Source organism: Carassius carassius, chromosome 33, assembly GCF_963082965.1.
Source record: "Carassius carassius chromosome 33, fCarCar2.1, whole genome shotgun sequence".
Lineage (NCBI taxonomy): Eukaryota > Metazoa > Chordata > Actinopteri > Cypriniformes > Cyprinidae > Carassius > Carassius carassius.
Window position 1 is genome coordinate 18,670,207 of NC_081787.1, and position 14,947 is coordinate 18,685,153.

Consider the following 14,947-nt stretch of genomic DNA (forward strand, 5'->3'; position numbering starts at 1 on the left):
ATAACATTTTTAAATATCACACATTTTGACCCCCCCTCCCCAAGAAAATGTATAGATATTATCAATATTCACAACAATCTAAAATACATATATATGTACAAAAATTATAAATACAATACATTTATATATAATTTTATATTATAATTATATGTATAATATATCATATATATATACATTTACACATAAATTAATGCAACTTTTAGATTGACTAAAATAGTTGTAGAGTATTGTTTTTCAAAATATTTTTGAAACCATCATGGGCCTAAAGATTACATTTCTGAGAACTTGGCATGTGTTTAATACATTATTTTTGAATCATTAGTCCCTTTTTTATTATATCTGACATCCTTATTTGCGTTTGTAGTATGCATTTAAACTTTGAAGAAAAATAGTAAGTGAAACGCCTTTTTCTCACTACCCCATCAGATGAGACCGCACCGCACCGCACCGCACCGCACCGCGTGTCTGGTTTTGCTAAACTGAAATGCACCTGTTTACGAGTTCCTATGTGAAATCCGCAAGGAATTCTCACAGATTCACATCAAACCGACGAAAGAGTTTAAGAAACTACAAGAAGTGCAAATGCAGCTGTGTTCAGACAGAGGAAAGACGCATTCCGCGCACGATGGACTCTCTCTCAGATCACCCTATCAGGTGCAAAACCACTGACAGGTTTCCACCCACCACCAACCCAAAACCCCTCAGTGCGCTCCAACCCTCCTCGGCACACAGACAGACAGTCCCGTCCCATCACTCAGCGCTCTTCCAGGATTCGCACAGGATTCTGTGCGTCTTTTATGTAGCTACAAACGACTTGGATAACAGTGAAGCAACAACTGAAGAAGAAACTTATGAACGTAACTCATTTATCCCGACAGCTTGGACTTGTTAGGAACGTTTTCCTTCTCCAAACAATGGGCACGGGAAGTTTGGAATGATCCACAAGGTGTGCACTTTCAGGTTACTTCGGCAGATGCGAACGGAATTTATATTTTTATATCGCATACTGGATCAAGAATAAGCATTTAAGATCGCGGATTGTTCACTGAGGAGGAGACACCGCGCTTTCTGACCAATTCAATCTTTGCGCGCTTTGGCGAGAGAGCGCAGCGCGCGCAGACCGCGGAGGAGCGGCGACACCACGGGGAAGACACTGATTTGCGTTGATTCATATCTTTTTCAAACAAGTAAGAGCCTCATGCTGCTTCCAGCGGCAGATTTACACTTCCTTTATCTCTCTTTTTCTTGGGATTGCACCTCTCCTCCGGGATTTTGTGTGTGAGACGGTGGCAGGGCTCCGCGCGGCACTTACTGAAGCGGCAAACGCTGGAAACAGGTGTATTTGACCAAGATGTCTGTTCTGCCGTCAAGGTTCATATACGTGTAAGGAATATTCTTAATAATCTCTTTGATTCACCTTGAGTTCGTACATTCTTGCCAATAGAAGTCGCTCAAAGCCAGGTTTAAGATAAACTGCTACATTTTTATCTGGTGTAATTACTTGTGATTCACCCCCCTTACTTCCTCTCTCTCTCTCTCTCTCTCGTTCTCTCTCTCTCTCTCTCTCTCCAGGTGTTTACATTTTCTGGTCCTCTACTTCCAGTTGCAGGTAAGTCTTGCTGTTTCACTGTCTTCATGAATCTGGATTAAGGCAGGGATTATGAGGATGTGCCATCGGTGCGCAAACACAAAGCTTGTTTAATTTGTTGTTTTAAGGTTTTGAAAACAGAGGCATGGGAAATCAACACCCCAGAGGCTGCAAAATTAAAGAGAATCTTTGCATTTGTTGGTGGTCTTGTCAGAGGAATTGAATTTCCTTTTCTCTAAAAGTCTGGGTTTTCCTTTTGGCTTTCTATTTTTATTTCTTTTATTTCTTTTTTTGTTTGACCATGAATCTAGTAATTCATAAAGAGTCATTATTATTTCCTTTCAGAATAGTTAGTAAACTCATGTTTTGACTGATTTAATGTTGAATACTAAAATAATCAATCAGTGCATTTAAATTTTAGGAACTCAGTGACCTTTTAGTGGAGATGAAAAGGATGTATTTTTGTCTCTGTGTGTGGAATATTTATTTCTAGGATGATTATTTTCGATTGACAAAGTAAAGACATATATAGTGTACATCAACTTCAAAGTAATAGCTCTAAGGAGGCTAGGTGACCAAATAATTGTCATTATTTTTGGTTCCTTTTAAAAGCTATTAATGTAAGACCAGCTGCAATCTCAGACTCTCCCAACACTTTGAGGAAGATCACTAATCCTTTGAATTCAACCGGCATAGTATACCTAACACATAAGTAATTAAATATCTTCAGTTCCTCAAATCCTTCTTTACTGATAGATGTACATTCCTCACAAGGCGGGAACTGCCTAATGAGAGCCTTTTTTTCTCCTGGCAAATGGGTCAAGGCATTGTGATTATAAAACTTACATCAGAATGTCGTAATAGAAGGGGGAGATCAGTGCTCAGACCAGGAATAAAAGCCACCTCTTTGAAGAAAACGAGACCCATGTTGGTTACATAATCTCATGCATTCAGTTTTTTTCCAAAGCAGTTGGCACAAACAATGCTTTAGTGTGGCAGTGATGACAGTAGTACTTCTTTAGGTCATCGATAAACAGAGTATACGTATCACCTGCTTATACTGCTAACCATGGGCTTGGCTGTTGTTGTAGGTTCTCCCTGAGAAAACAAACAAAGTTGTTATTAAGGAGATGTAGTGAAAGACGGCGTGATAAGCACAGTTTAAGTGGCGGTGCACTGAAGCGTTGTTTCCTGAGATGCATCCTGGGCAGAGAGTGGTGTCTGCAGATAGGGCCTATCTGACATGCAAGACTGCTCGGGATGGGGCTGGGCTTTTGAAGTCGTGCTTTTGAGATTCGTTTGCCTAGGTTGGCTTTGAAGGGAGTCGGGCGGCGTGATAAAAATGTTTGGCCGTGGCTAGCTCCCTGCATAGGCATGCCCTCTGCCTTCCCGCTCCTGTCCGTACGCAACTGTCTACAAAACACACCTCTGTGTCTGACTAGATGGCCAGATTTCAGAAAAAAATCCTTCCAAGGAGTGTGTATGTGTTTGCTTTTTGTTAGCTGAAATTGGCTGAGAGCATAGGATTAACCTTCTGTGTTAAACTGAGTTGTTTTTGCCATAAAAGAGAGCCCAGCGTATATGATTCCTCTTTGAATGTAATCCATGTCTAGGAAAACAATGTAATATTTATAACAATGACTGAAAATAGTGCAGTTTATTTTTCTAGAAGAATTGAGATGAGACCTTAAGTGCATGTGTCCACTGCACTGGTCAGACCTTTAAATGTTATTTTTCATTATCAGGATTCATGATGACATTTTGCATCCAAACCACTATGAATTATTACTTTTGACCTATATATATATATATATATATTATGAAATTCATAAATTCATATTTTTTATTTAGCAAGGATTTATTAAGTTGTTCCAAACAAAATTTCGGAACAGCCATGCATTCAGCATGAATATCTATGGAAGTTTCTTTAACAAAAAAAAAAAACAAACAAAAAAAAAGCCGTGAGCTGCTTTCCCCCTCATGCTCCCTGAATATCATTAATTAGCCAAGGTTAAAATAACATGGAGTGGAAGCATGTAATGTGAGCGTAATTAACCACCTGAGAGAAGCCACAAAAAAAGCTCATTACAGGATAATTACCCTTCGTTTCTGCTTGTGAGAGTAGTCTTGGCTGGGACTGAGATTCCAGGATTTAGAGGTATATGTTTTCCTCACATATGGAAGGATGACAGAAGAGAAGGAGGAGCTAAGATGGGAGGATATTGGATGAGTGGTGGATTGGTGATTTTTATATAAAGCATCGTGTGAGTGTTAGGTTTTTTAATTATGCTAGTGGAAACTGAAAACTTCACATCTTGGTGTAGCTACAGGCTCAGTGTATTCGGATGTTTTATTTAGTGAGAGTGAGAGAGAGTGAGAGTGAGAGTGAGAGAGAGAGAGAGAGAGAGAGAGAGAGAGAGAGAGAGAGAAAGAGAGAGCAAGAGTTGGGCACCAAAACATGCTGGAATTACTTTAATCTGAACTTTCATTGAATTTTTCATTGTTTGAAACTAAGTCATGTCACCTTTATTAATATAGGATTTTGTATGACACAGTTATCACAATCTTTTTTTCAAATTGAAAAATCGCTTCTCCTCTGAAACGACTACCACTGTTTTGACATGGCCACTTTCAAGTCAATTCCCAATTAATGAAATTCCATCCTGTTGTTTCGTATGATGAAAGTATGATCCGGTTGTTAATGCCATTTGATGCACAATGAGGATGAGGATTTTCTTTTCCCCAAAAATGCTAGTTAATGTTGTTTCTTTGAACTAAAACTTTACACATTGTATATTGTATAACAGCTTCCAAAAACTGGACTTTTTTTATTTATTTTTTTACTTTTTTTGGGGGGTTGGGGGTTTTCTCGTCTTGTCACGCTCTTGGTGTTCCCAGTCAAAAATGACTCGTCTACAAAAAAAAGTTTATAAATTGATCATTATGGAATTGGATTTAATCATTCATGAACTTGTTTTCTTTCAATTAGCACAGGTTTTGAATTTCTTTTTTGGAACTGACTGATCTGACCTCATGCACTTGAGTTTTTGAGTGAACATTGCCCAAATTGTTGACAAATAAGGCTTTTTTTCTCCCAAAAATGTAGGTGCAAAAGATCAGATCAATGAGGACTATGACCAATCAGTTCTAAATAGAAATTAAAAAACTTGTGCTAATTAAAAATAAATAAATAAATAAATAAATAAATCCAACATCATCAAGTATAATAAGATATGTACAAGCTTTTTAAAAGGCCGGTCATTTTTGACCAGGAACACCACATTATGTAGAGGATTTGCAGCATATTACAAGTGTTGAAATGCATGAAGTTGTAAAACTGAATCAAGAATTAGATCAACACACACTTTGTTCTTGCTGCTTCTAGGAATCTCACCAGAGTTCCGCAGACTTCCGGTTCTACATTAAGAACCAAACCAGAGACGACGTGAGTCGGAAGCAGGTGCGGATATATCAGCTCTACAGCCGAACCACTGGGAAACACGTGCAGATCCTGGGCAAGAAGATCAACGCCAATGGAGACGATGGGGGCAAGTACGGTACGGGAGTGTTCCTGTGCTCTGAATAAACCACCCAGTAGAACCTGTAACATTTTACTTAGTGTATGGTCTGCTGTTGAGCATGTGAGGTAGAATAATTTAAAGGGATATTTCAACCAAAAATGACATTTCAGTCAACATTTACTCACCCTTGTGTCGTTCCAAACCTGTATGACTTTGTTTCTTTTGTTAAACACAAATGGGGGAGTTATTAAGACTGCACTGGTTACTCTTTTCTATGCAATTGCAATGACTGAGGCTCTTAAAAAAGATGCAAAAAAAATCACCGAGGTTTAATAAATGTGGTATTATAATAGTAGGCCATATAGCTATTTTCATGCATATCAAATTCTGCTTAAGGTCTATGTTCAGGTTACAGCTATATTCTGAAGACAATATATGCAAACATATGTACACAACATTTATGTTTTCTATGTTTACATGTAACATATATTCTATGGGTGGGAATTTGAGGAACCAGAATATTCTTAAACTGAATCGGGCAATCAGATTGGGGAATAACTCAAGTATAATCAAAATATTGCATGATTCATATCGGAAAATTTGTGTGCATGTGAGTGTATTCAGTGAGTTGAATTTGAGAACTTAATCAGATTGATTCATCTTTGGATGAACTATCCCTTTAACTATCTTATGTATTCTTGTGTTTCATGTTTTCAAGTCTTCCTAAATGGCTGTGAGTGCGCTTCAATCAGTTTTCTGATAATAATGTATAGCTTCAGAATCATTAAAGCTGCCTCTTGCATTTTAATTGACTAAATAATTAGGCTAATTTAACTAATGATTCCACTTAGATAAAGTGTTTAATACTCTCCATTAGCTCCATTAAACTAATTTTACCATGTTTAAATACCATATTTCCCCAGATCAGGGCAGATTATTCCATCTAGGCCTGCTAATATCGTTATCTAAGATGAACTTCTTCTCTTTAACATCCAACCTGGGCTGTTATTAATCAAAATGTATCAAAGTATAAACAAAACAAAACCAACAGAACTGATGGGCAGCGTGCCCCAGTGGTAGGAGTGTGAGAACAGAGCCTCGAACTGAAGATAAACACACTGAATTCTACTCTTAACTTTGTCGATTGATAGAAGCATGTTTATATTTCAGTCTTGTGCTCGGCTGTGTCAGTTAGAGCTGTTCAACATGAAGATTCCACAACAGACATTACTCCATAAACCTTTAGTCCTGGATTCCTATACCTGCATAATGTTTCTTATGTAGTCTTATAATCCTTTGGATTTCTAGTGCTCGGCTTCTGTTTGTTTCTTCTTGTATGGAGTTTTATTCTTATTCCTGTGCTTAACTGTAATGTGAGTGAAGTGAAATGATTTAATGTGAGCTGAAGTTTTTGTTCATTTTGTGTCATATTGGATGCAGGATTAAAAATATTGGATTTTAAAGGCACAGGGACCTAAACATGATAAGTCTGTCGATATTTTCTAACCTACATGTTAGTCCAAACTTGTATGACTTTCTTTATTTAGTGCAACTTTATAGAATCTAAGACAATTTCCACTGAAGATCTTGCTATTGATCTAGTAAATATTTGAAAGTTTATGTGAGAAGTATTTACATCTGATTTGTGAATGAATTAAATCGATTTTGAGCAACATGAGGGCGAGTAAATGATCATAGATCATAGATTTTATTTTTGGGTGAGCTATCACTTTGATTCATTGTTAATTTGGACATTGATGGTGATTCTGTTTTGATGGTTGTGTTTCAGTGTTGTGTTCGGAATTGTCATAAATCTTACAATCTTCAAATATCTGTGCCATTAAACTGCATGAAATCAGAAGCTGACCTAAATGAAAATTGTTACCATGGAAGCAGACAGTGTATGCTTGTGTTTGGTATAGCGTCCCTTGTGGCAATGTTGAGAATTCAACATGTGCTTGCCTGAAAACAATCAAAATAAAAAGATATTGTATAAATATTTAATTTGCCTGCATGTCATGTGACCATTAACTGATATCTGAGTACCGTAAGTATGCCAATGTGTTGTTAAATTACTAAAACATCAATTTAAAATCTTAAGTGGACAAAAAAGTTTGAGGATACCTCTGTTGCACTGTGAATAATACCATTTGAACAAAAAACATGGCAGCTTGTGGAAGGAAGCTTTGTTTAACCATATTCAGAGACCTGAATATATAACAGAAACCTGTATTCACAGAGTTGTGTTTTGATCTTTAATGCTCAGCATTCAGTATTTGATTATGGGAAAGTCAGCAATGTTAAGTAATTATTTAGCAGGATTAGATCAAATTTTTAATTTCTTCTCATGTTAAATTGGGATCTAGTGTTTTTCGGCAATGCTGGTAGTGTTCCTGTAGCTCAATTGGTAGAGCATTGCGCTATCAAGCGCAAGGTTGAGGGTTCAATTCCCCGGGAACAGATAATAGGTAAAAATTTATAGCCTGAATGCAGTGTAAGTCGCTTTGGATAAAAGCGTCTGCTAAATGCATAGATTTCATTTCAAATTTCATTTAATGTTCTTTAGTCAACTGACATTTATAGCAGTGTGAGCTATTGTTTGCTATTCAGCAAGTGTTTACAGCAGTGCTGTTGTTGTTTACTGCTTGAATGTGTTAGTGTTTGGTTAAGCTGTGCAGTATTGGCTTAGAAAGATCCTCTATACCTGTGTTAACATGAGAGGAGGGAGATCCAGGTAAACCCCTGCACCTGGCACCTGTGAACTCCATGACACACACACACTGTGCTCCTCTGTGTCAGCTTCACCATGTTCTTGCTGTCCTGTCAACGTTAATAGGTCTCTATTAATAATTCCATTCAAAAAAAAAAAAAAAAAGGAGTGCAGAGCTTGAAAAATGTCTTCTGTTTCACCCCTGTGTGGGATAATAAAACATTCACATTACTGAAGGTCAGTGTGTCCGGTTGACATCTGTGCTTTAATATTAATAAGCTGCACCAGTAAGAAATCAGCTGGTGTGAGAGATGCACAGCTGGTGGGCTGACTGCTTTAAGCATTCGGTTTTTAGGTACAGAGTTGATTTAAATGCGGGAATATTTGCTGTATTTTTCTGGCATATCTTTCAAAACGTCACGCTCTTATTCAAGGGGTCTGCGCCGCTGAGGAGTGGGATCTTTCCCACCCTCATTTGATCTTAAGTGCCCTGCCTGGATTAGTCGTTCCTCTCATGTTGCCCCAGGCTGTTTTGGAAGGGGACAGTTTTGGTGTTGCTCTCTAAGCCTCTCTGCTTTGAGCACCTTTGAATAACCCAGTGTGTTCAACAAATGGATCATCCTAACTTTTTGATTGAGTGAACATGAACAAAAGGCAAGTGGAAACCCAATCCGTGGGGATCTGAACTGCTCCAAGGAGTTTGGCAGATTGCTTCCCCCCAAGAGAAGGACCCTTAACAAAGGTGGTTACAGAGAGAAAGAGAGAGAGAGTTGGGTGTTTAGGGGGAGTGAGGGAGCTGTAGTGTATGATGAATCATTACATTTTTCTCTTTTTTTATAGTTTGCATGCCAAATGTTTATCTTTTGAATAAAAAGTATGTTATATAATGTACTAAATACTACATGAAGGAGTATTTTTTCTCACACAGCTACATAAAACAACTAATAGAGAGAGAGAGAGAGAGAGAGAGAGAGAGAGAAAGAAATGAAAAAGGAAAAATAATTTATGGGAAATTGTCATTAAAATAATGTAAAAAAATCTAAAACAATGAAAAAAAACAATTCAATTCAAGTTTATTTGTATAGCGCTTTTTGTGATACAAATCATTGCAAAGCAACTTTATAAAAAAAATAGTTTCTACAACATTTAGTAGTAGCTTATAAGCGGTGATCAGTTTATGTGCAAATGACAGGAATTTTCAGAAATAAATTATACAAGACATAGTCATCCAGACGATGAACACTATTAACTGCAATTATAATGTGATTGCATAGTAAGTAGCAATATTTGCTAGTTCTGTATGTTGTTTCAGGGTTAACATCATCTGGGGTCTTCTGAGGGGTTGACATCATCTCTTCTCAGGTGTTCTGGATCCAGACTGGAGCTTGTGTAAATCCTAGTTACCACGGGATGTAAATGCCGTGGCAAAACAGAGAAACAAATAGAGACGTCATTAGCATAGCTGCTGTTCCAACAAAGTAAAATTAATTAGTTTAACCCAAGCTAAAGAATAAGAATACGCATTTGTTATGAGATGCATTATTCGAATGCTTGGCGAAAGAGATTTGTTTTTAATCTATATTTAAACAGAGAGAGTGTGTCTGAATCCCAAACATTATCAGGAAGGCTATTCCAGAGTTTGGGAGCCAAATGCAAAAAAGCTCTACCTCCTTTAGTGGACTTTGCTATGCTAGGAACTACCAAAAGTCCAGCATTTTGTGACCTTAATGAGCGTGATGGGTTGTAGCATGGTATAAGGCTAGATAGGTACGCAGGAGCTAAACCATTTAGGGCCTTATAGGTAAGTAATGATAATTTGTAACTGATATGGAACTTAATAGGTAGCCAGTGCAGAGACTGTAAAATTGGGATAATATGATCATATTTTCTTGACCTGGTAAGGACTCTTTGCATTTTGGACTACCTGTAGCTTATTTATTGAAGATGCTGGACAACCACCAAGAAGTGCGTTACAATAGTCCAGTCTAGAGGTCATAAATGCATGAACTAGCTTTTCTGCATCAGAAACAGCTAACATATTTCGTAGCTTGTTTCTTAGATGGAAGAATGCTGTTTTTGTAACGGGAAATATGGTTTTCAAAAGACAAGTTGCTGTCTAAAGCCCTATTCGGACGGGACTAGTTTTACAGGGGTCGTTAGAGGAATCTGTGTTTCACAGACATACTTGGTGATTTTAATCCCGTCCGAATCTGCCACGTCTGTGTTTTTCTCACACAACCTCTGTGATAATTCCAGAGCAAATTACCTACTGTTTTTTCAGCAAACTCAGTGAACTCAGTGAATCCCATCCGAATGCAAATGTCTGTGATTGTGGTGATATTTTATTTCACAACGCGTTTCCTTGTGTGTTTTGGCCAACGTGAATTACCGTAGATGCTCTTACCTGCACGCATGTTTGATATATTTGCTTCCCGGCAAAGAAATAATAATAAAAAAATACTTAAAAAAATAAAATCAAGAGCCAGATCACGTAAACTGTTAATACTGGCTATTGTAAAATCAGCATCGGGTAAGATTAATCACGTTCATTTATGCACTCAGTTACATAATGTTTTAATTACAAATGAACCTTTATAAAAATTAAACATGGGGTTAGCCTACTACTACTATTACAAAAAAAAAGGAAAACAAGTTAAACTAAAGAAACCACACAGTTTTGCTATACTAGTCATTTAGTATTTATTGTGTAATAATACTAATGGTAATCATTCCGAATTACTATATGCAATGCATGCATACAGAGTGCATGATCTCTGTGACGCCCAGATGCAAAAAACAGACCCTCCCACCTCTTTAATAAACACAGAGATGTTAGTCCCGTCCGAATTGATACATGAAAATCGTGGACGTCAGGTGGTAAGAATCAAAACTCAAATGTAGTTTAGAAAACTAGTCCCGTCCAAATATGGGCTTTATATAACACCCAGATTTTTGACTGTAGATGAAGTAACAGTACATCCGTCTAGTTGCAAACTGTAGTCTACTAGATTCTGTGTACTGTTTTTTGGTAATACCTCTGTCTTATCAAAATTCAGTAGGAGAAAATTATTGGTCATCCAATCTTTTACACTCTGTTAGCTTAGATAATTTAGAAGTTTCATCTGGTCTCGTTGATATACGTATATAGTTGAGTATCATCAGCATAAAAGTGGAAACTAATTCTGTATTTTCTAATAATATTACCAAGGGGCAACATGTATATTGAAAATAGAAGAGGACATAGGATAGATCCTTGTGGCACTCCATATTTTACTGGTAATAAATGAGATGACTCCCCATTTAAATAAACAAAATGGTAGGGATCGGACAGGTATGATCTAAAGCATCTTAGAGCCTGCCCTTGAATACCCGTATAGTTTTGTAAATCTATGGTGTCGAACGCAGCACTAAGATCAAGTAAAACAAGCAATGAGATGCAGCCTTGATCTGACGCAAGAAGCAAGTCATTTGTAATTTAAAAAATTTAAACATACAATGACAATGAAGCCTGTATTGTTTTGTTCTGTTCTGTTTTGTGTTTATATAAACAAGGAGTGTTCTTAACAGATTTACCCAAATATACTATTTTTAGAAATATATATCTAACAAATACATTTTTATTTTGTGAGCATCATATTTTCTTCATGAACCCTAAGTAAACTGTGTTTTATTTTTACCTACAGCTCTACTTGTTGTGGAGACGGAGACATTCGGGAGTCACATTAGAATAAAAGGGAAAGAGAGCGGATACTACATCTGTATGAACAAGAATGGCAAAATTATTGGAAAGGTATGTTTACTATCAGATATTGGGATTGAAAATATCAGGTTCTTGCAAAAAAAAAAAAAAACTGGTATAAAAACAAGTTTGGGCCACATTAAACTGTGATATGAATGTAACAAGAAATTGTTTTCGGTCCCTGTGTGTATGCTTTTGATTTATGCATGGACTAATGTATAATTGCAGTTATGAATATGAATACTCGTTTATTGCATGTTTAGCATATGTCAACTTGATGTATGAGTTTGTAGTTGGGAGCAAAACCACTGCCACTGTAACCAACTCATGATGGTTACATAATGGAGCCAGTAAACACATATTTTCATACCATCTATTTAAACAAAAGTGAAGTATTGAGGCTGGTTGTTTGAAGTTAAAATTGTCCTTTTTTCCAAGTTCTTGTAACTTCCATTCCACAAACAAATCTAAGTGGAAAGACCACCATCACCTACATTTGCCATGAATGGGACATTACATGCTTGACTAGCTTGTTTTAAACTGCCCCTAAGTTGAAGGGCGCAATTATTGTGTCTTGTTGGCAGAAGCTGGTCATTCTTTTAAAAACATTGTGCTTTGTAAGATAAGTAGGCATCCTTACAAACAATAGGTTTATAGTAGGTGTGTGAACTGCTTTTAGTCAAACTTTGAAAACATTTTGAGATGCTTTTTTATTTATTTAGATATTTTATTTTATTTTATTTTATTTTATTTTATTTTATTTTATTTTATTTTATTTTATTTTATGGGAAATATGGTATGTTGTTGGGTGTGTTGTTGACAGACTGACTATATATATATATATATATATATATATATATATATATATATATAATTTTTCTTTTTACTTCTATAACCATCCCGTGGTCATGAACTTTGAGAAAAATATTTTATGTTAGGGTTCATGTTTTGTATACTGTTTTTCTGACATTTCATCTCGCCTTTTCTTCTCAGCCCAATGGGAATAACCAAGAGTGCGTCTTTGTGGAAGAATTTTTGGAGAACAACTACACGGCGCTGGTGTCAGCCAAGTACAAAGGCTGGTATTTGGGTTTCAACCGAAAGGGTCGACCCAAGAAAGGATCCAACACCACGCAAACGCAGCAGGAAGTGCATTTCATGAAGCGCCACCCCAAAGGAAAAGCGGACCCTCTGGAGGAGTTCCGTTTCACGACGGTAACGAAACGGACACGAAGGGCACGACGTTTAAAACCCAACCCCAAAACGAACTGAGAAAGTGAGGATGAGTACGCACTGCTCCCTGAGGACACAACACGGTTCTTTTGTTACAAACACCTTAATCTAATCCGAAACGAGAGAAGGAAGAAGACACAAATAAACAATGGCTACGGAAAAGAGACAAAATCTTAAAAAATTGTTGAAAGATGTTTTATTTTTATATTTTGATAGAAAATGTCAAGTTTCTCCCAGCTGTTGAATGTGGGTCTTTTTTTAAAATGTAATATTGGCGTCTGTTATTTTATTTATACTGGATTAACTAAGGATGACCTATAAGGTACTAGTGTCTCCTGCTTTGACACGATTAAAACTCCGGAAGAGCGACAAGAGCAAACCTCACCACCTGGGAAACCTTTTATTTTCATTTGTGTTGCCCCCAACAACAAGGATCCTGTACTTTCCACTGAAATAAGAGCTGTCATGGAGACGCAACGAGAGAGCGATAACAGAGTCATGTGACCTTTGCAGGCCTCCATAGGTAAACGTGAAGCTTTGAGTGCAATATTTTGAAGAGCCTCTCTGTCAGATGCCTTTCTAGTCTGAACGGACCCCAGGCCTTCTGTTGGGCCAAATGCGCAGAATGCTTCAATATTTTTTTCTGTTTTCTGTGATTCAGCTTAGATCGATGTACTTTGACTAGCCAGATATCAGCTTTAACTGTGGTAGTAGTGAGTGTAGACCACCAGACGTGAGCCTGGATATGGATAAGGTTTGGGGAATTGCCCTAATGCTCTACATTTGGGTCATGCATACATGCTGGTTATGCGTAACCCTAAGTGTTAGCTACCAAAATACGTTATGCAAAACCCATTATGATGCATTGTTCTTAACGTCCCAGACACTCAACAAGTGTCGGATTTTGACTACTTTCAGGTCATTCAGCCAATGAAATCAGTCCGCCTGACAATCAGTCATGTCTTTTGTGTTCTAGAATGCTTTCTCTCAGTTCTAAATGGTTTGAGACTACAGACGCTGGACTCCAGCCACTGTTGGTGAGGTTGACTCTCCATATGAGTCTAGCTGTAGTATACACTCGTCTATATACTCATCGTCTGTCAGACATTACTAACGATCATGCCACTCGTACGATTAAATAAATGTATGCAAAAAATAATAATTTTATTACTATTATAAAATATTTATTGCCTTTCTCTGTAAATATGATTTGATGAATTTATTTGACCTCTGTTAATAATAATAAAAAGAGGACTATATATGGAAAATCAATATATGTTATGCCTGTTTTTGTGTGTTTTTCTAGCAATATTGCAGTGCTAGAAACATATTACATATTACATATTACCTACCTGCTCCTGTAGACAGATGTAGTGTGGTGTGTTGGTCAAAAGACACTTTTCAGACTAATGTTTTATCAAAAACAACTTATTCATATTTTGAGTTTTGAAACACCCAATAATGTGCAGCAAAAAAAAAAGAAAAAAAAAGACATTCTTCCTCAATTTTGACAGGTTCAGTATATATTCAGATTTTAAGCATACAATTTTTTATGCATTTATCAGAAAACAGGGCTTAATATCTTAAGTCAGGGTGCTTCTTTAGTAAATGTAAATATGTTGATTTAAGAATGTATATATATTTGTACAGGAAAACGAATTACAGAATCATTCATTCATTCATTCATTCATTCATTGCACGTTTTGTATTGAAACCAATGAAAAACTATGGAGCAAATTCACATATACATTTAGGTTTCATAAATTCTGGGACTTTGTTTGATTGTTGTAATCTTTGCTCCTGTATATTTCCAGATAACTGTTGCATATCCTTGATCCTCGCAATAACAAACTCTTTGTTAGCAGAATCTCCAGATACATAATGCTGAAATCTATAGACACTGAGATAGACAGTGAGAGTGAGGGAGAGAGTAAGAGAGAAAAAGTAGCAACTGGGTTTCTAAACACTCACATTCAGTGCCATGATGAATAGCGTTCGCAGCTGTCATTTATTCCCATATTTTTAAAATAAAAATGTCATAATTATTCTTGTTAAAAATATTCAAGAACTGTTGTCATTCCATGTTTTTCTTTAATAAATCATTAACAGCATTTAATATTTTGTTTAATTTTCAACCAGATGTCAGCAGAATAATG

At 36.7% G+C, this 14,947-nt stretch overlaps 1 protein-coding gene across 2 annotated transcripts; it reads left to right on the forward strand.

The window, feature by feature from the left end:
- The first annotated feature begins 527 nt into the window (after window positions 1-527).
- LOC132113915 (fibroblast growth factor 18-like) lies at window positions 528-14,059 on the forward strand. 2 transcript variants are annotated; one of them, XM_059521972.1, is made up of 5 exons: window positions 528-1,383; window positions 1,573-1,609; window positions 4,974-5,145; window positions 11,503-11,609; window positions 12,552-14,059. In XM_059521972.1, the coding sequence occupies exons 1-5, from the start codon at window positions 1,352-1,354 to the stop codon at window positions 12,828-12,830; spliced, it is 627 nt and encodes a 208-aa protein (XP_059377955.1). In that variant the 5' UTR covers window positions 528-1,351; the 3' UTR covers window positions 12,831-14,059. The 2 variants fall into 2 exon arrangements, with proteins under 2 accessions (XP_059377955.1, XP_059377956.1); XM_059521973.1 differs by having other exon boundaries at window positions 4,974-5,136.
- Window positions 14,060-14,947: the final 888 nt, after the last annotated feature.